At 39.3% G+C, this 22,500-nt stretch overlaps 1 protein-coding gene across 7 annotated transcripts in view; it reads right to left on the bottom strand.

Annotated features, from left to right (window-relative positions):
* LOC135206256 (cell surface glycoprotein 1-like) overlaps positions 1–22,500 on the bottom strand; it is a 133,020-nt gene that overhangs the window by 22,908 nt on the left and 87,612 nt on the right. For 2 of the 7 annotated variants that reach the window (XM_064237657.1, XM_064237656.1), the window contains exon 5: positions 18,608–18,637. The exons of 2 other annotated variants lie outside the window; for them this stretch is intronic. In XM_064237657.1, coding sequence (XP_064093727.1) covers positions 18,608–18,637 — 30 coding nt within the window. Of the gene's footprint in view, positions 1–70; positions 182–11,525; positions 11,903–18,607; positions 18,638–22,500 lie in introns of those variants that run through there. 3 more of the 7 variants (XM_064237661.1, XM_064237662.1, XM_064237663.1) reach the window with 3 other exon arrangements.

The following is a 22,500-nucleotide window of genomic DNA, read 5'->3' as shown; positions in this document are numbered from 1 at the left end:
CACTCGTGGGAAGGGGTTTGTAAGTTCATCAAACGTTAAGTGATTTAGGGACATGTACTTGTAAATGTACCTCCTGGAAATAGTAGTAAGTCTCCGTGAGTTCTTGACTTCTCGGGTCAGGCGTCTTTAGCACAACGATTTCTTGCAAGGGGTCATATGCAGTCACCAAAGTTGTGGCCTCCTCGATGTAACGGAAAAAATAGAACAATCTTAGGAGAGGTTTCCCCAGTATCTTGGCCTTGGGTCTTAAGCCTACGCGGGTTTAGGAAAGTTAACGGAAAATATAAGCCAGAATGGTCAGGTCATTAATATGAAAAAGCGTTATGTCATCACTGTTCGTACCACCTATATTGAAAAACTTTCCGAAATAAACTTATCACTGTTCGCACTAACTATATTGGAAGACTTGCCGGAATAACTCAAATTTACAGATACAAAAATTTGCTCCCAATGCGACATCTGGCAAGAAATTCCAAACTTTGAAAAATCTGGATGGCTCTGGATAACTTCTCACACAACCATGGAAACGACAGACTAGTAACGAGAAGGCATCCTCTGACACCAACATTATTCAAAGGTCACCTTATTAATAATGACAAAGTTAAGCACTACAACAAAATGCACAATATTCAACACTCAAATTAGCTATGCCACGAACAATATACTTAGGGAAATAGTGACTGCACCACACTGTCTTTTTACAGAGAGAGAGAGAGAGAGAGAGAGAGAGAGAGAGAGAGAGAGAGAGAGAGAGAGAGATTGAGTTTGGGGGAGGGGGGGGGTTTGCCTAGTGTGCGCCGGCCAACAAGTCCAAAAAATTTTTGCGAGCACTATTGGTAATACCCAACTGAAATAAAGCCACCAAATATTTCGAACCATTACAGTGAAATGGTAGTCAAAAACTCTTACTGGTTGTACTATTAAATTTTTTTTTACTATGGACAAACATTATAAGGGGGGTATCCATACCCCTTGGTGGCATGAAATTGAGAACCACATGTTGGGGGTATGGGACTGATTGTTGGATATTTGTATAGCACCAGATTTTAATGTCAATGTATACTACATGGGTATATTTATCAATTACTATATGAAACTAAAAACCCTTTTGATTTTCTTGTATGGTCTATTCCTGGCTATTCATACCTAAAGTATGAATTATTAAACAAAGTATAAGTTATACTTAAGCAGAGGGGGTATGGAACGATTTTGGGGAATTCATTGGGGTTCTGGAGTCAACAAAACTTTGAGAACCGCTGAGCTATAACATTTAACTTTGTCCCTATTCATAAACCTTACAAATCTTAATATACATCACAAAATCTTTAGCCGTAAAGAAAGTCAATTCCATAATCGGTCTGTTAACAAAGCGCGACAAAACTCAAGCCAACACTTGACAATGATAACCAGCTAGCACCTCACCCACCACCCCCTCCCCCCCCACCCAGTAAACAAGCCAAGGCTATGCTACCTCCTAACCCCATTCATATCATGGCAAGGCCACACTTACATAAAACTTCAAAACCACTTCCTCGACCGATCCTACTCGGTATGTGTAAAGTCTGTTTTTCTGGGTGTGAGGTCTTAAATGACTCTCCGTCTTCTCTTCACTGGGGTGACCAACCTAAGATATCAACACGAACTTTCTAAGCCTATTGTTCCTCGTCCAAGCTTATTTACCGTTCGTGAGTGGTCGCATTTCCTGACAGTGCGTCGTGTTCCCGTACCTTCAATCTCCAAAACATTGTTAATCTGAAAATTGATCGCAAAGCACAACATTTGAAACTTCAGTGTTCTTGCCTACTACTAATTTTAAACGCTATCAAGATTCAAACAAGAATTTAGTTTAGACGACGACAAACTACTACACGGTAAAGTGGAAAAATGGCAAAAAGTGGTCATAATTGCATGATCTCAGCTAAGAATACCTCATAAAATTCGGAAATAACACTAACACTGAAAGTTAATATACATAATATATATATATATATATATATGTGTGTGTGTGTGTGTGTGTGTGTGTGTATATATATATATATATATATATATATCATATATATATATATATATATATATATATATATATAAATATATAAATATATATATATATATATATATATATATATATATATATATATATATATATATATATATATATATATTTTCTAAATCGCACATTCCTAAATACTCTCCGACGTAGTTGGTGGTAGGGGGGGTTGGGGGCCCAGGGGTAGGCGGAAGAGGTGGTAAGTTGGCAAACCAACACCTCACTCTTCTAGGAATTATCTCCAAGACTTAGTTTTGCCAACTACTAAAAAATATACATTACCAATCATTCTAATAATAGACTTCCTGAAGATAATTACGTTAACATTGTCCACTGATAAAATTACAAACATTAAAATAATTATCATTCAAGAGTACTGTAAAGATAGTTAAAAAAAAAATAAAGTTAAGGAGGAGAAACACTGTATATTGATATACGTGACATACGCAATAAGGAACATAATGCAGCTTTATTCTACCCAATTCCCCGAAACCTGTTTTAAACAAATTACCCACACGTACTACCCTTCCAAAGGAACGAGCACCTCCATTTACAATGATTAAATTGTTTAAATTATGATGTAAAAAAAAGCAATTTATTAATCTTACATTCAAGCAAATTGGCCATCCTCTAAAGGTGTAATAACTTAGTAGGTGTCCTACTAAAATTGTGCACGTTAAGGTTTGATACTTTCTGAAACTAACAATAACTCCCTAATTTATAAATTGAAACATTAGCTCAGCACTCCGTCTGGCTAAAGACTTTGAAACGCAAACCTTTCTATCATTTCCCCCCCCTGGGAATAGTGTAGACTGTAGACCACCGACCTCTCATCTTAACCAAGTTCTAAATCGTCAAGTTCTTCAGTTTTCACTAACGCCTTCTACATCAGTTTTCTCTAACACTTTCTAAATCGTCAAGTTCATCAGTTTTCTCTAACACCTTCTAAATCGTCAAGTTCATCAGTTTTCTCTTTCTAAATCGTCAAGTTCATCAGTTTTCTCTAACACCTTTTCGTGGACCAATTCCCATTTTCGGTGACTCGTTTTCTATGACAAATCTCAACTTTAAATTTGGCCTACCGTTTTCTGTGAGAAAGTCACGCGTTTTCTTCATTAGTTTTCCCAAACATTCTCTACGTATAAAGACAAGAGCAAAATATACAACCGGATTCTTTTACTAATGTGGCGACCTAATTGGCAAGAGCCGCTCCTAGTGGTTGAGTTTGCCAAGGTATTCCGAAGCAAGGATAAACATCGTCAAGTGTTGTTAATTTATTTTCGTTTTTACTACCTGGTTCTACCTGAATAATTTAATAACCTTCCAGACTCTGCTCAGTCATCATATTTCAACGTACGCAAATGGATTGTGGTGAATTACAACACCCCGGAAGAGCACAGAAAATTCTAATGTCCCATTACCCTAAATACCATTTTTGCTGGCCTGAACTACTGCCAGTGCAACTAAAAATATCTGAAAACTTTCAAACCACCAACTGCAGGACTTCCCGTCGACTGTATAATAAAACTAGAACCGTAGGATCAGGGATATTAGGTACAGTTTATTTAAGGCATTCTCATAAAGTTAACTGGAACAAACATCCACACAACCAGATCAGGAACAAACATCCAACACAACCAGATCAGTTACGCGCCAGTATATCTTGTAGTTTCGTCTAATTCTATTGCAGTTCGTATCATTACAGATTTTAATAAAAAACGACGCGTTTAATTCTTGATACATCAACCCCATCACAAATGCATCCAGAGAGAGAGAGAGAGAGAGAGAGAGAGAGAGAGAGAGAGAGAGAGAGAGAGAGAGAGAGAGAGAGAGAGAGTTTTGAAATTATGTATTATCTTTTCAGTCCGACGCAACCCAAAGCAGTCGACTAGATGATAGTCTCAAGTCAAAGGAATACCGGATGCAAACAAGCTCATCCGTCCCTTCAAAGTCCGGTTCCCGAAAACGACCGTTTACGTCATGAAAATGAGACTACGCATCCTTCGCTCTGTATCCGAAGTTTACGATCCTTAAAACCAGACTTCAAATTAAACCATTGGGGAGAATACGAAAGAGAGAGAGAGAGAGAGAGACGAGAGAGAGAGAGAGAGAGAGAGAGAGGGGGGGGGGGGGGGGGATCATAACTATCTTGCAAAAGCCACGTGCGTTTTAAGACTATACAGTACAACACTAAAAGTGGTGGCAGGGGAAGAGGAGGAGGAGGAAATGTTTACGAAGGGGAAAGGATGCCTGACGAGAGCAGAGTCAGCCGCTGATGGAGAGGGAGGAGGCTCAAAGGAGGGTATGCGGTGCCAGAAGCCACACTGGTGTGGGCTCGAGCGGGGTGCCACGTCATACACCCTAAAAGAAAACAGTGCCACCTCATCGCTCGGGGATGGGCGGTGGCCCAGTTTCGTCATGCAGCGGCTTTTGTAAGGCGCTATTTCCACGCTCCTCGGAGGGCGAGCGACCCATTTTCAGGTTTATTCAGGGAATCTTTGGTCCTCAAGACACCAAATCAAAGCCAGTGTCTTTGTAACCAACTGAAATCCGCCGGAAAACTTAAATCTCAGCAACTGACCTTTCACGTACTGACAAGGAAAAAACAAAGGAGGCAGTTGTAAAAATTTCCCCATAGACATTTCTCAAGACCAACATTCCACCACAATCAACCTCCTGTGGTTATTAAAAAAAAAAAAAACAGCTAATACAGAAGCACTTATTTTCTAACCACCTTCACGAAGCAACCTGTGGTTTTGGACAAATTATTCTAGCTCAACAGGAACCAGTCGCAATATTTACAAAAGCGTATAATGACAGCTGGATTAGAAGAAGGAATTCCCTGCAGTGAAGTTTCATTCAAAGTCACCAGCAGACAGACGTTAGTAACACCTTCCGTGTAAACAGAAGGTATAAAGCGGATTAGGAACACTGGATAAAATTATGTAATACTGGACTTAAGCCATGACTGAAAGGCCTTGAGAGAGAGAGAGAGAGAGAGAGAGAGAGAGAGAGAGAGAGAGAGAGAGAGAGAGAGAGAGAGAGGGGGGGTTGGAACGAGTGTGTTTTAGCAGGTCAAGTATAGAACAGCTTCTTAAAAGGTATATTGTTTTAAGATTCGTTCAAGTATTCTGAGCTCGGCAAAACAAACCTGACATTTTATACAATTCTGAAGGTACAAACAACGCCACGTGATCCTTTAACCCAAAGCATCTTTGTAAGCGCCGAAGAATGGTAGAAAGTCGTCCACAGCAAAGATTCCACTAAGGAGAAAGTGATTGAAAACATATGATTCGTGACCTTGGGAGAGCCATTAATGGAAGAGATAAAAGAGGCAGGCGAAAAATGTCAACTGCAATCGACCGCACTTCTTAGCAGAATAACTATGAACGATCGACCTATCTTTAGACAGACTGACGTGCAGACTGGCAACGCGATGGCCAACCAAACAGGAAACGTCCTACCTACGTTTCATGCACTGCGGGAAATGCTTTCTTACTTTTATCTATTTGACAAACACACCTAAAACAAAGACAACTCAAAAGTAGGAAATGTCCAGTTTAGCTATGGTTTTAAAGATGGACACGTCCCTAGATAACAGTTATTCTGATTTAGTAACTTCTCAAATTGCGATAACGGTTCGTCAAAATCTTGCACACATTTGTATCCTGTAGCCCGTCTGAGAAAGGTACAAATGAAAACCTAAAATAACTTCCAAACAAGAAAGCCCAGCTAATTACCAGCCGTAAGGAATTATTTTGTATGTAAAAATCTTATGCTACAGCAATGCTAGAAAAAAGTTAAAAAATGCAAAGCAATCTTGCTTCTACGAGGAAAATATAAATTTCACAAATTTAAAAAAATGACAACCTCAAATGAATTTACCATTAAAATAAACTTAAGAGACTACAAATGGTTTTGCCCTAGGTGTCTATCGTCAGCGAGCTGGGGGAAAACCATTTGAAGTCTCTTAGGGTTATCTTAATGGTAATACATATAAGTTAAGTCATTTAATATATTTTTTATATAAATAGCGATTCACTTTTGGACGCATATATTTCTGACAGTATCTTTTATCTCGCCACCCTACCCGCGACGAAAGCAGATGTTACTAGTAGGTGGCTAATCAATGAACTGGCAAAACAACTTCATTCTATCCTTCGTTGCCTCCTCGTCCAGTTCGGGACGAACACGGGTCGTCAAATTACGAGCTAGACTTGTCCCCTCCTATCTACGAGTCATAATAAAGTCTAACTGTTCATCTGTAAAATAAACTAACAGAGTAAACAAGACGCTTCAACAAACACGCCGGTCACCCACTTCCACGGGAAATCGATCCGTAGAAAAAGGTCACTTGGCTAACCTCCCGCTCCTCTCTAAATTCGGCTCCATCGCAGTCTCGAATTGGGGCAAACATTTCAAAGTGTTAAAACTATCGCATCCATATTTCAAAATGTAACAGACCCTTGTCATATATCACAGTACATTATGCATATGTCTAAAGCTAATATTATTAGGCCTGCTTTCAGAAATATGATTTTAAGGTATTACAAATCAAATCTCAGGAAGGCACAATTACTTCCGTTAGGGACATCTCAAAAGGAAAGTCACAGATAAAGATAAGTCTCCTTTGATAAAAAAGACATCAGCCTAATTACCGTCGGAAGAGAATGACGTCACGATATTCGGAAATATGGCTGGAACGATTACCCCGCCGTTCGTTCCGTCAAGTCATTCTTTGTCGCCCGCCGCCTTCCTTCCCCAAAGGGGGAACTCCGTACCCCTTTTCCCAAGCAAACCCAGCAGTTGCCTTACGAGAGAGAGAGAGAGAGAGAGAGAGAGAGAGAGAGAGAGAGAGAGAGAGGCGCCAACAGTCCAGCCTTTTGGCGCCACCTTGCTCGTGAGAAGAGCCTGGAATAGAATACATACTCCCACTTACGTCAAATTTCATCCGTATGTCAACATTTATGGGAATGAATTACCAATCTATCATCAAAGATATCTTAATCCATTCAGCATCAAAGATCTTAATCCATTCATAGGTCATATTCCTGAACGGACATCACTAGTAACGTGCAATTAATTTCGCATAATTCATTAATACGGCATAGGAGCCAAAACTAGTACTTTGTGAATGCCGGAAAACAAAAACATTGGATAGACCCACTACTCTGATCACTTCAGCCCCATTTTGCCAACAGGTTCAACCAGGAGCATCACTTCTCTTCACGGATCGTTGGACGTTAACGAGGGAAAGGGGGAGGAGGGGGGTGGTTGAGAAGACTACTAGGAGGAAGAGGAAACTTGTTGATAGCAGAAAAAAATAAATTTACTACTTGGCGAATGTGCTGGGAAACAGGGAAAGGGAAGCCGATATAACCCTGTATTGTTAGAATAGATCAGCAATAAACAATGTTTTACATATTTAAGATTACGAAATTTTCACGTAACGGTACAACTATTTTGAGTCCATCTATGGCAAGCTGAAAGGGAACAGAATCTAAGACGACCCACATTCTCAGTACCTGAGAAACAACACTGAAAAGAGGAAGGACCCATTTTTGACAGGGCGCCAGAAGATGCCATCCATAGACATGTAGCCGACCACCCCCGTCCCCTCCATCCTGCCTGACCCCTACACACCCCCATCCCGACTTGCATAACAACGCCCATCCCACTTCTTAGCACCCCCTCCCCAGTTGCCAACATTCGTAACCATAGCAACAGAGAGAGAGAGAGAGAGTGAGTTGCTTAGAACCCATCAACACAAGATTGCAATCTACCCAAAAACTTAAGCCGTAAAGTAGGTCTACCTTAAGTACTATCGGAATGGAAGATAGAATTTAGGTCAAAAGCCAAGCGCTGGGACCCATGAGGACATTCAGCGCTTAAACAAATTGGGAGTAGAAGGGTTTGAAAGGTGTAATAAAAGGGTAACATCGCAGTTGCACTATGAAACAAATGTTAGGAGAGGTCGGCAAGCAGACAAATTGGAGATTTCACAAATATTAAAACCTATAAATATATATATATATATATATATATATATATATATATATATATATATATATATATATATATATATATATATATATATATATATATATATATATATATTATATATATATATATATATATATATATATATATATAATATAAAAACTATCCACCACCACTTTACCGGTGTATTAATATAAAGGTAAATTATATTATGAAAAATTCAACACATTCAAAATTTCACGTATTAATTCCTTCTTAACTAAGGACAGACAATTACCACGAACCAAACCTACCTTCCACCCGTAATATTCATTCACAAGCGCTCCGTGAATGCGATTTTCCAGTAAATGTCTCCTACTGGCCTGTGATATACTCTACGAACATTTCTACTCTTCTTTATTAGTACATAACTATTTCCTCCCGACAGATGCCCAGAATGGTCAGATGGCAGCCAATCTAGGTAAGAAAGTCATGTTCAAAGCCAGTCACTAACTTTATCATCTGAAAGGCTTCCATCCGCCAAATGCAACGTCGAAGTTTACAGGCAGTGACAAGGCAGGTGAAAGTCGTGCTGACTGACAAAATGATCTCCTTTCATATGCATGATTTTTCTATTTTGTCCCAAGTTTGAAACCCATTTAAATGTGGAGGAGATGCAATACGTTGAATGACATACTGGACACTATCCTGCCATGCACATTACGTTTGAGTTTCTTTGTCGCTTCGCCTGTGTAACATGAATCTCAATTTTGACTTACTGTTTCCAAAGGTATGCGGCGGCGTCACTAACCTGACAAAATTATCTTCCTACACTCACACAGAGGTATTGTCGGTTAGGCATAGTGGTGGCAGTTCCAGTATGGGAACTGTCAGACAAATACCTTCGAGTCTAGGGGTTACGTTCACAAAAACGTGATGAGTTCATCTCCCATCGAGAACATATAAAATCTAGACCAAAGGCCAAGTGCTGGGAACATTAAATCATTCGGCGCTTATGATGTTGAAACAATAGTTATGAGGGGGTAGAAAGAGTGAAAAAGAAAGGTGTTGCACTCTCGACGTGGTTCGGAAGTCACGTCAAGCCGTTGGTCCCGTTGCTGAATAACCACTGGTTCCACTTAAGGGTTACAGCTGGGGGCAGAAGGGAAGCTGCAATGAACCATAAAGTAATGCCTACAGTACACCGTGTGAAGTGCACAGACGGCACTTTTCCCATACGGGAACTTCTTACCGTTAAACTTTCAAGGTTTAAAGTGGGCTTCAAAGATTGAAGGACAACTAAACTACGTCGACAGGAGACTCATAACGCAAAGTTCAAACCTGTCATCAATTACCATTGATGGCCTTACGAGAGCTTAAATGATGACGTGAGTCTGGGAGGAGAAACTTTAGTTTAATAATACGGCTTCAAGGTCGCCTTGCCGTCTAAACAGGTGACGGGTTTATTTAAGACACCTGTTAGGTAAAACTAATAATGCAAATAGAGAGAGAGAGAGAGAGAGAGAGAGAGAGAGAGAGAGAGAGAGAGAGAGAGAGAGAGAGAGAGAGAGAATTGCCTATTTAGGACAAATGGAATGTTCCCCAAAATTTTCATAAGCAACCGAAACTATCCTGATGACCAGAAACTCCAATAAAGGCAACATCACGTTGCACCTCAACATACACATAACATTAAAAGTCCAATAACTTACCTAATAATCTACAAATCAATAATACAATTACATGAACATACTAAATTCAAATTACAAGTGCACTGACCTACAAAAACAATTCACTAAATCTAATAATGGTCAACTAAATCGGAGAAAATTAGAAAAAATTGGAGATAATAGAAGTTATGTATACTTGAGTGAAACTCGAGGCAAGTTGAAGATCGTGTTGTGATTTGAGTTTCACCGGAGGCCATCAACCGATGTAAATAGACTATCGCCTCAGTAAGGTTTAGGCGAGAGCGCGCTACAAGGACATCTCTTATGCGGACTATAGAAAATACTGAAAAAATGTGCCAAAAATACCGTTCGCTTTTGAGCAAAAGAAATACAAAAACTAAGTATCCAAATAAATAAATAAATAAATAAATATCTATATATAAATATATATATATATATATATATATATATATATATATATAAATATATATATAAAATATATTATAGATATATATGTATATAAAATATAAATATATATATATATATTATATATAAATATATATATATATATATATATATATATATATTAAATATTAAATTATATATAAAATATATAAATATATAAATTTATATATAATATATACTTATAAATAAATTATATAAAATATTATAATATATCATATATATATATATATAGGTATATATATATATATGGATATATTAATATTTTATATATATAGTATATATATATATATTAATATGAGATGATGAGAGAGTTATATTAAAGTATATGAGAGGAGGAGAAGAAAAAAACTCGACTACCTTAACCAATGATCCCCAAAATAACGGGGCTTTATGTGATCATGTCCAAAGTCAGGAAACAAAAGCAGACCAAACGTTGCTATGGCAACAAACAAAACCAACGAATACAGGCAACAGCAGGATCCGTGGAGGCGCCGGCCTAAAACCCAACATATATGGCATCGGCAAACCTCTGCCAAGAGGCCAGCATGATGCACCCTGGCCACACACATCCCGATGCCCGGTAACCGTACTCTTCATTACACTGCCTACTCAAGCTGCGCCCTACCCTACACCTTCTCTTTTCAGGTGACCCGAAAAATGATCATTCCTGTTAGGACGACTCCTCTTCTGGCTCTAAGGAACCTCAAGCAGCCTTGACCCACTTACTCGACACCCATTGGATGCTCTTCAAGCGGAAGGAAATTTATGAAGGCAAAGCGTGGCACTACGCCACGGCACATCCCATTCCACGGCCCTCCCACCCAACTCGAAAAAACCTAACCAGACACCGCCCGTCTCCCTTTTAAAAGGGTCCGAAATGCACCACGTGAGTCATGGCCATCTGACATGAGGCATCTCCGCACAGCAGATTGCCGGCTAACAGAACATTTTCCCGGCGACGGCGACGAAGGACCTGAAAATGAAAACTTGGGCGATTCACGATCTGAAAATATCAAGTGGGTCACGAATGTTGTACCAGACAGAAATGTCGGAGACTAAGTACAGCAAGGCTGATCTAATCGTAGCATTAGGTTCGGCAGAGAGATGCGGAGGGGGGAGTAAAACACGGTGTGGGGGCCAGAAGACCGAGAGATGGGGAGAGTAAGAGGGGGGGGGGTAGGCATCTGCTTATAGTCAAGTAGAAACACCGCCATTCCTAAAAATACTTATACTATTCATATCTAATTTCAATGCCAACCCTTCGCAGCTTCTTAGCAACAAGAACGTGATACATCTATATTAAAATCAATGTTTCTACAAGGTAAAACACGACACCACCATATTCATACACAATCACTCCTCACCTTCTTCGCTGGCTGGGCCTTCTTGGCGAATTTACTGAAGAGCCACCTGATGCATTCCATATTTGCGGTCTAACCAAGAAAGATCCTTTTAAAAACTTGCTTGTCGAGAAATTTACGTTGCGTATAGATCCCCAAATTCACCGATGTCAACCGGCAGATTCCCCGTTTCCTATACAAGCTTTCTCTCTTTGAACACTCAAACGATCTCCCCAATCAAGTGGTTCAGAAGGAAGTTAGTTCCCGAGGTATCTCGCTCCAAAGCCGCTTGACCGGAGCCCCGTGTGGATATCACTAGAAGGCTGCGCACACTGAAGCCACCGGGAACTTCTCTCTCATAAGACCTACTGGCACATCTATCCCTCTCGCACTTCGGGCACTCGCTCTCGCTCCCTCGCTCACACAAACTCACACACTATAGCTCTCTCAATCCCCGGCCCCTTTTACTTTGAAACGCCATAATGTCGTCACAGCCTCCTTACGTTCAAATCAACACCGATACCCAAACAAATATACCATATCATATGACCGGGTTCAGGAGTGAGTCATGATCGATGGCGCCAAACTAGGCGTGATGACGAGGGAATGAAAAGTCAATAAAACACTTGAAATGTTTGAGAACTTTCAGTATTTCTTGAAGGTTCTAAATTAGACTTCAATATCTTAGTCTACTGTAAGTATAAAAACCATCATAATCGACGTGTACCTCTTCCAAGCTATCCTAACCAAAGGCCTAAGACCAAGAAATGACCATCACACGCCGAAGCCTCAGAAGCAGCGATTGCTCACGTCGTCAAGAGTTTTTAGTCGCAGACTTAAAATATCTAAAAGATGGAGCGTTAGTCTAGTTTTAAATTATTATGAAGAATTCTTAAAACAAAAAATTTCATATCGTATAGTGTCCCTTTATCTAACATCAAATATAATCAGGCCAACAAATATGTTTACTCTATATAATCTATAGGATATGCCAATACAAACATCCTGCGATATCACACGCCACTAAGAACAATATACAACTCACTACAATAGTAGGATTACCATATCCTCTGTTACCTTCAATATCATCCTACACTTCACTGCTCTCATTACCTTTTGGTACATAGACGACGCTACGGCACGTTTGTAATACGAAAGAAATTTCCAAAATACAATTACTTCTCCTATACTAGTTGTGTGTTTATATACCATTAATGGGCCTCCCCTAATAATCTGTTTATGCCTTCTTGAATGATGCATGCCCTGGAAATCCAATTATTTCACCTTTTGGCAATACCGAGTTACACAATTTGTCCCAGTTTGTTTGCATCAGAACCTCAAAACAGTTGCACTATGAATCATTTGTTAGGGAGAGGGTGGAAAGTACGATGGAAACAGAGTATGAAAGGAGGTACAGTAAAACTTAAAAAGGGTTGCAACTAGGAGCCAAAGGCTGATCCTACTTTATATTGGTATTTCCTCTCACCCATCATTAGTATAACTTTTGCAAGACAACTGTGGCTGTGTAGAAGAAACCTCACGAAAGGCAAGGAGAGACTACACTGTTGTAATAAGATCGCAATGAAACGCACTCGAATATTCAAGAGAACGAGGTACATAGCCAGAACGTTGACCTAAGCCCTAAAATTTGGCTCTCTCTCTCGGGAATAGTGCTTAAATGTCAAAAGACCAACACTGAACATTTTCAGCTGTCTCCGTTTCAGTTTTCTGAATGGATTATTTTTAACTCGTGAGGTAAACACTATTCTCCAAATCGATCAGAACCGGCTATGTAAATATTCATTGGCTATCACACACTGAAATGCAGTCTTCACCACACTACGACTGGGGAAGAGGGACCACAGCGGAAAATACGACGGCAATTGGGAGAAATTCTTTACACAGACTACGCAACACGTACCAAAAAAAAACCAATGTCGTCTTCGGAGGGCCAGAATGACAGCCAAATACGCAAAAATCGCACCTACATCAAAACGAAAACAGTAAGAAAAACTAGAGAGGTGTCAGATTTCAGAAAAACTAATGTCGCAACCCATGAACCATGCAGAATCACCACAAACGCACTTTCATCAGTTTGTACATTGTGCATGTGCAGCCTCTACCATAAAAAAAATTAAATAAAAAAATGAAAACCGCAACAACTGCTCAACAGGAGCCTAAGATCCTAACAGGCTCGCAGTGTTTACACCTGCTGCCTTTCACTTCTGCCACCGCTGCTGCCAGGGGCCAGAAATGTTCGGCAACAATCCGACTCTGCCCGAATGTCTTCGTCAGAGAATGTAAACAGATTCTTTACAGCAAGGGTGCTTTTGCTTTCACCACACAAACATCAAGTAATTTGAGATTTGAATATTTCGAGGACATAAAAGCTGCTTATCCGTAGTGCCAGTGAACATTTCTTTAAGAACCTTTAAGAATTAATCATGGTTAAATTCATTTGCAAATTTTCCAATCAAGCTACCCGCAATGCCCCCCCCCCCCCCCCACAAAAAAAAAAAAATAAAAAAAAAAAAATAAATAAATCAAGTGATGTGTACAGATTCTTTTCAATGCTGCTTTCATTTCATGTTGATAGAAGTACTCAGGCCTAATTCAATGGACTTAAAACCCTAGGATCTTGACCTTACTGCCCTATTAAAAGATCTTTGCTGTTCACCTTGACCTAACCTTCAAACCCATCACGGACGAGGGGATTAAACTCCCCTCCCTATCGACTCGCGACATCAGCTGTTACCAACTAAATAGCTGATGGTGCTTTATCCCAATATTCCTACGTTGCGTAACTCATCACCCTCTTCCCTCCCAAAACATAAACCGGCCTTCGCTGATAAAATAGACGAGGTCGCCGAGTGTCAGCGAGACTTAGTTCCGACAGTTGCCAAGTAACAATGTCACGTAAATAGTCTGGGGAGCAACACTAAGCTTGACAAACTCCCACACCGCCAAAGGGCACCAACGCAAACTCTCCACCAACGGGTACCAAAGCAAGTTGTGAATTTCACGGAGCTGCTCCAAGTTCTATAACCCTTGAATTCAAGACTTCGGAAAAGCCCCGTCAGATACGTCAGCCCACCAAACTTCTGCTTTCATCTACCTAATGATGAGGATTGGAGGATTGGAGGGGGGGGGAAGTATTTTTGTTATAAAACATCTAGTGTGCTTTAGTATTTCCAGCCAAACAGTCTCTCTCTCTCTGGGAGAGAGAGAGAGAGAGAGAGAGAGAGATTACGGATGTGTCCGTAAGCTTCAGCACGAGTTCCCTAGCCACAACCATCAGACGAATAATGCGAAAGACCCCACTGTTCTGTCTGGCTATTTCTGGGCACTACTCCGTCTACGGACCAACCCCGGAGCCTGATTTGGGGTGCGTCTTCCGTTGATCATACAAGGTACAACATAATGCCACGGCTAAATCCCGAAGAAGCAAGACTGGCAATTCACCACTTTTATAGATCGCCTCACTGAACTTTCAACTTGGACTTGAATACTCAAATCTATCACCCTTCACACTTCTATAATTATGACTGCATTAAACTATATCACAGGTAATAACTATGAGAAAGGTCATCAAGTATGACCAAGAACATATGAAGACCATGACCGCCCTCCCGACTACTAGGCATTAGTATGATCCGCTACGCATCCTTTTACATGACTGACCTTGGCCGGATTCTGAAGCACTATCACAAGGCAGCTCGCCACTCGAAGCAACCTTTCTTCTATACATTGTAGTCCCTGGCATCATCAAAAGCAAACAATAATAAATTTCGAGAGCCACGCGATAAGGAACACGGCATGATGGGCTTAATCTAAATCAGCTACACTGATCATATGTCTCCCTGTAGAAAAGGCACTATAGACGCAAATTCCTTTCGGGCACACTTACAAAGAGGTGGTTTGGCAGTGTCATCAAGACTCCAAACAACAGGGGGCATGGCTTTAGGCCAACTCCTAACCTACCCCCGTATTGCTAGCAACGAGGCGAAATGGGTGGCGCCCTTGTTACTAGTGCCCGCAAGCATCATCGAAGACCTTCAACGCTTTATTTCAAGGATATCTATGCACCTTTTATTTCATGGATATCTATGCCCCTTGTATCCTACAGCAAATCAAAATACAAATTTGTGGAGAGAGAGAGAGAGAGAGAGAGAGAGAGAGAGAGAGAGAGAGAGAGAGAGAGAGAGAGAGAGAGAGAGAGATTCCAAGCCATCTAAAATAGGTTAATTCAATATTTTCTAACGGTCTGGGATTTACTAATGCTCTTTAGCACACAATTCAACACATGTTAATTGAATTCTCAACCCTCATACTTTTAAGCCCGACGTGCCCCTTAGCACCTCCATGCTATTAGATTACAATATATATCTGCAACATGCATAACTGATCTAAATTAAGACCAACCACTAAGGAGTACGAAAACCACCACCACCGCGCACTCCCTGTCGTGCTCCACAATCGTAGTAGAAAAGATAATCCCAATCCTTCCCGGAATGCCCAACAGTGGCGCCAATCGACCAAGACAGAGAGGCAAGAGCTCCAAATTCTGTCGAGTTACGGTTCTTGCGGCATTGCGATCAATTCAGTTTCTAAATGGAACTTTCATATCCAAAACTTATACAGAGAAACTTCTAAACAATAATGCTTCAATGCTTTAAGGAAATGAATAATTACAATGTGTGTCACGTTATGATAAGCCTGCGGGAATCTCGCGACATGTTTGACTAAATTCCCGTTTTCTTTCGTCCTAGAAAACAGGACTGAGATCATCAGTTCACAGAAAACAAGTCGCATTCTCTTCGTGTATATATAATAAAATTATAATTATTATAATTTTATAATTATAATTTTATATACATATATATATAAGTATATGTATATCTAATAAAAGTATCGATATAAAAACACCAATAGAGAGAAAAAGGTACTATATTTCAGAGACTGCTGTCTCTCTTCAGGTATATGAATGAGAAAGAGAGCAGTCTCTGAAATAGTACTTTTTTCTCTATTTTTGTTTTTATGGGCTCCTTTTATTAGATGGAATTCTGTTGTAACAGGACATTTTTACCAGTCATATATGTATATATGAGGCAGTTTACTGTTCCTTCAAGTAGCATGAATGACTATTTTAAAAACGTCCATTCCACGGGTGACGAGGGAGATATTTGTATCTCGTTGTAGACAAAAACTTCATACTAACATAATAACGAAATGACCCTAAAATATTAGTAGGATTTTGAAACTTAACTAAAACCCGGTTCCACCGGTTACTTCACATGAAAAACCTTTGCATATTAATAAACCGACATGATTACTCTCACTTTCGGAATGATCGTAGTCTCATTCCTTCCCCTAAAAATAAAAAAAAACTTTCACTTTCGGAATTATCGTACTCATTCCTTCCATTAAAAAAAAAATAAGCTCCATTTACTCAGCTACATTAACCAGTCTAATAAATTTAACAGACGACAATCAGCTTAACCTCTATGATTTGCGCCATCATAGTGCACTCTTCTTCCAAAACACTTATTAATTGAACAAGGTCAGTTGAAGAACCTTGGTCCAAACGTCAAGCAAGAACTATTCTCTAATTCCTATCTAAAGCGCGTGGGCATGAAGATATCTCTTGACCAATGAGGTTACACTAAAAAGCAAATAGACCACAAATTAGTTTACCGACAACCCTTTTTTATCTTATTATAAATTAATAGCAATCCCATGTATTAGCGAACCCTGCGCTCTTCATTATTTATTCGCGTTATGTTTTGTATGCTGCTTTTACGTTGCATGGAACCAGTGGTTATTCAGCAACGGGACCAACTCCTTTACGTGACTTCCGAACCACGTCGAGAGTGAACTTCTATCACCAGAAATACACATCTCACTCGTCAATGGAATGGCCGAGAATCGAACCGGCGACCACCGAGGTGGGACGCTAATACCATACCAACCACGCCGCTGAGGCGTTATGTGAATAAACATGTTAAGAGTAAAGCCTGAGGAAAAAATTAATGAAACCTAACTTGAAATAACTGGGGGCAAGCATGCCAGCCCTATTTAGAATGAGTCCCTTAAACATTCCCTTCCCGCACAAAAACAGCTTCCTCCTCTCCTCACACACCAATGCCTCATGCACCAAGAGGCATTTCCTATCCGAACAAAAGGGCGGGAGAAGAGCTTTCAAGGAAACCAGTTTCTGGTCCCATCGCCTCCCCACCCGTTTAAGGTATCGAGCCAAGCATTCTACAACGCTACGTAAATGGTGAAGATACCACAGGGTTCAGTAGAGAAATATGTCTATTGGCATTTCCTGTTTGCTGGGGTTACTAACGCAAGTTTCCGGTATGGGAAAATTCGCAGTAACCGTTTGGCTTCAATGTATTGGCTCTACGGATTTCGCGTTCTTAATACTAAGGGAATCAAACTTTAAACCTACAACTAACTAATCTCATTTCGATCACAAACATGCACACATTGTTATCGGTAATTTTATCAAAACTGACATGTCAAGATAACGAGTTGCTGATACTCTCTTCGCCATTCTCGCGACTGAAACTTAAAGCCACCAAGACTTTCTGCTCTTCTCTTTGGACCTTGATCTGTATATAACACTTGAGGCAAACTCAAGGACCCATGTATGTAACTTGTTAAACCAACAGCTCCTACGTTCATGAAACCACCCACCCAGCTACATATGTCCAATGAATTATTTCCCCTTATTACACTAAACGCCGGATCCAAATAATCTTCCTGTGACAACAGCAACGTACTGCTAACACAGGCTACACCCACGGGTCTACTCTTCAGACAAGAAGCAAGAGTACTTCCACTCTTCGCTGCTGATTAATACGCGAGTGTTGTTCACCATAAGATGACTGGTTTTACTTATAAACTATCTGTATTCATCGCCTGTTTTTTTTTTTTAATTTAAACTTCAACCTGGCAAACTACGAAAAACTTACTATTTAAGATTATAATGCAATTAGAAAAAATATTTATATATTTTAGAAATGCATTGTCAAGGCTATTAACATCCATACCTTTAAAGGCTAGTATTTAACTTAACTAATTTTACCTCTTGTACTCACCACACCCGACAAACCACCGTGGATTCTTACCTGAAAAGAAAAATGAAAATATAAATAAATTGGAAGCAAGGCCTAAATTCACATTTTGCCGTGTAATGGCACCATACATTGTCGTAGGCAGAAAGGAAGTTGCAACTTTTTCGACACCTGTAAAATAAACTAATGATATGTACAATTATGGATTAATATAAATCTGAACAAAGAACGCCAAATTCTATAGCGATGCATATGAAAGTTAGTAAAGTTTACCAAGAAACTCAAAGAAAATGGTACACTTCTACAAGATATTAGTTTCAGGGGAACTAACGTAAATCACTTTAAACAGGTTCTTCAGAATAGAACCTACGGCTTCGCGGATTTTTCGCAAACTGGATTTTACTTTTGCATACGAGCTCCCACAAAAATACCTATCATAACGGCTAAAGATGGCAGCTGCATCTAACAACCAACTACCGTAATCTAAACCCAGTACATATAAATTCTCAAGCTAGCTCAGCATTTATTGGGTAGGAGCCAGAAATTTCAACAAATCTCGCGCAGTGTCAGTGTCCTGCATTGCTTCCTATAGAAATCGACCGCAGAGCGCGGAGGATGATTCACCCTTCATCTGCTGAGGGAGGTGGGAGGAGGGAAGTCGAGAGGCAAAGGCTGAGTCACAAATCACACAAGCGCATTATTACCCGGTGATTCCAGTAGCTTCGTGAAGTGTATACTGTAGGAATTAAACTAGTACAACGCCATCGTTTAGTAAATTTAAACGAGCCGTGAATGTTAAGTAAATTTAAAATAGCCGGTAATGTTAATATGCTAAAAGTTAGAATTTGACCAATTTCATTACTCGAATTCGTGTACACTCGACAAGCAAACTGAAGATACAGTTTTCATTAGCTTTCGTTCATCCAATTTCCCATTTGTTTTTACTGAAAAGACATATCACTAAATTTACTCTTGAATATAAAAATACACTGGAAATTATATCATATAAGTTAAAACTGCAAAACAAAACCGTTCAGATACTTAAAAACACGATATATGTCCGAAGTAATTGGAATTTCTCTGATGGATTCGTTCATAGAGATCTTGTAGATAGAATGTGAATTTCTGATTTTAGTACTATGTATCACGACGACAATATTTACTTGTTTTGCTTCATGAACGGGGATATATTGCATTATTGTAAGTGGTGAATGCAATTATTTTAGTTTCTACAAACTTATGTTTGTATTCCAAAGCGATTAAAAGTTAGTTGACGTCAATGGCACTCAATCTTGCGACGGCTAAGGTAGGTTGAAAAAATCTAGTTGCATCCTCAAGAGCGTTTTCTATGATGTGAAGAGGAGCCCTAGAACTGCAAGCGGGAAAGCGCAAGTCCCTGGATGATACTGGCTAACGTAACGGATTTCACACTTTGATTACTTTGACGTCGACATGGATCGAATGCTAGTTGCTGTTTACAAAGCTACTGTCTTTAAACAAATATTAATCAAGGTTTAAGTAGCATGTCAGCTCTAAGATTTTCTGGCTATATGCTCCCATTACAAAGCAGTTCGTAGAAGCCTACAGCCCTACACAACTGCATTTTTTTGCCGCGAGGCTGAAAGATCTCCCACGATATAAAACTTTAATTGCCTGTGCAATACATAGTTATTTGTGGTAATAAATATTTTTACTTAACACAGCTTTTTTCGTGAATGATTTGTGGATGTAAAGAATATATCAAGAAAGCAAGAATGACCGCACCCTGTGTCTAAAATTTTCCACGTCTTTTTACAATCTTTGAATGCTACGGCAACTGTCGAATGTAATCAAGATTAGGGTATGACTTTCTTAGAGAATTAACTTGAATATTATGATCCTTCAAATTTTATCTAGCATAGTGCAGCACGATCTTGGCAGTCATGTCATATATTGAGCAAGCATAGTCCTATTGATAGATACACTTAATTCATTATATTTTCTTCTGCCTTTCCCCCGTCAAGTCCGTCACCAGTACTATAATTCTCTCTCTCTCTCTCTCTCTCTCTCTCTCTCTCTCTCTCTCCTCTCTCTTCTCTATCTCTCTCTCTCTCTCTCCTCTCTCCTCTCGCTTCTCTTCCTCTCCTCTCTCTTCTTACTTCTAAAACATACTTTAAAAATGTATATATTACCACTCAATCTCCCAAAGAAAGTAAATGAAATTAAGTAGCTATAAATAGGCCTAAGCTTTCACATGAGCAGATTTTGCTCTTCTCTCTCTCTCTCACTCACTTTTAAAACACTTGAAAAAAATATTATCACCCAATCTCTCAAAGTAAATATAATGAATCAAGTATCTATCGATAGGCCTATGCTTACGCTTTCTCTCTCTATCGTCATAATATTTCATTCTTTACTGTATTGTTCCTCACGATTTCCACAAGTACTGCCCAAATTTGAAAACCCTCTCTCTCATTGTTTAAGATCAGTCTTTAATTACGTATGAATTTTACGTCAGTTTAGTGTCAAACATTACTTATAAGGTTTCACAGTAGGTTTTAAAAAAGGATGATCGATATTCTATCCTGAACTGACGTTACCAAACCAACTTTAACGAATAATATAGAGCCTGTTTCTACATTCCAGTATATATGATTATAGGACCTCAGCAGAATCTTTATGGTAAAGTTGATGGAAATCTAGAAAGCAACAAACGCTATGATTTGGAAGCTCCGCCCCCTTTCAAGAGTTGCCAGGTGTGGCATTATTGAACAATAGCTATATGTCCGAAGATTTAAAAAAACTTTATCTTAAGTTTCCTTGCCGAGTGTACTTATTGTTTACAAGGCGTAGTATCACAGCAAACCGAATCTTTCGTATGAAATAGATTAATAAACACTTGCGTAGATTAGTTAATACTCATAAAATGGTTAAGCCGAGTAACCTGAAAAATCAAGAGCTGACAGTAAAAAAAATGAACTAAGAACACCGTAACCCGTGTCGACCCTTTAAGTGTGTTTAAAACCTGGAACCTCTACCACTTCCCTAAAGCATGAAACAGCCGCTATTTCATAGGCCTAATTATATGAACAGAACAGCTCATAGCGCCGAACCGGTCCCTGTATTTAACAAGGATTTACCAGCGGCAGATATGCTCTGAAACAGGATTACCTGTGTTACAGCAGCTTTATAAGAATACTAACCGGCGCTCTACGATGTATATACGTAAAAAAAAAAAAAAAAAAAAAAAAAAAAAAAAAAAAAAAAAAAAAAAAGCAATTCTTGAACGTGCTCAAAAGTCGCTTCTGGAAATCGACAAAGCAAGCTGTAATGTTCACTAATAACTATCCAAGAACTTCTACTTCGACTAACTGTCAAATTTAAAGATATTACCCTTGGCATTTTCCTTATCTATCAAGTTCTGATCAGACAAAGATTACAAATTCCCGAGTTACTAAAAGGCCACCGTATATAGTAACACCATTTCTTTTTCATACAATACCACAAATGTCTCACCTTGCGAATTGGACCTTCCAACATCGACAAAACATCAAATCCTGCGGACCACAATTTCTAAGAACAATTACACCTCTTGTTACCTCATCAGCAGTTACCCAAATACGGGGGTGTAGGTTTTCAACTAGGGATAACCGTTGTTCATTGCAGAGGTTACATGGGTACGGATTGAAGGTTCTTTAATAATTTGGCAACTTAATACTGAAGGTCGCGAATGGGGAAAAATTTTGTTAACGAATAAGCTTGGAATCTGTACATTTCAAGGCGAATGCAGTCTTAAAACTGTGGCACCTTGCTTGGTATGCTAATAATTTAAAACTAAATGGAATTTTGTGGCTAAAGGTTGATAATATTATAAGAAATCAGACTGGTTCAGAACATCAAGGCATCTACAATTCACGACCAACATTTTCAACTTAATT

The sequence above is a fragment of the Macrobrachium nipponense genome, chromosome 29 (genome assembly GCF_015104395.2).
Source record: "Macrobrachium nipponense isolate FS-2020 chromosome 29, ASM1510439v2, whole genome shotgun sequence".
Taxonomy (NCBI): domain Eukaryota; kingdom Metazoa; phylum Arthropoda; class Malacostraca; order Decapoda; family Palaemonidae; genus Macrobrachium; species Macrobrachium nipponense.
Note: the sequence above shows the minus strand (reverse complement) of the source record. Positions and strands in the feature narration are given on the sequence as shown.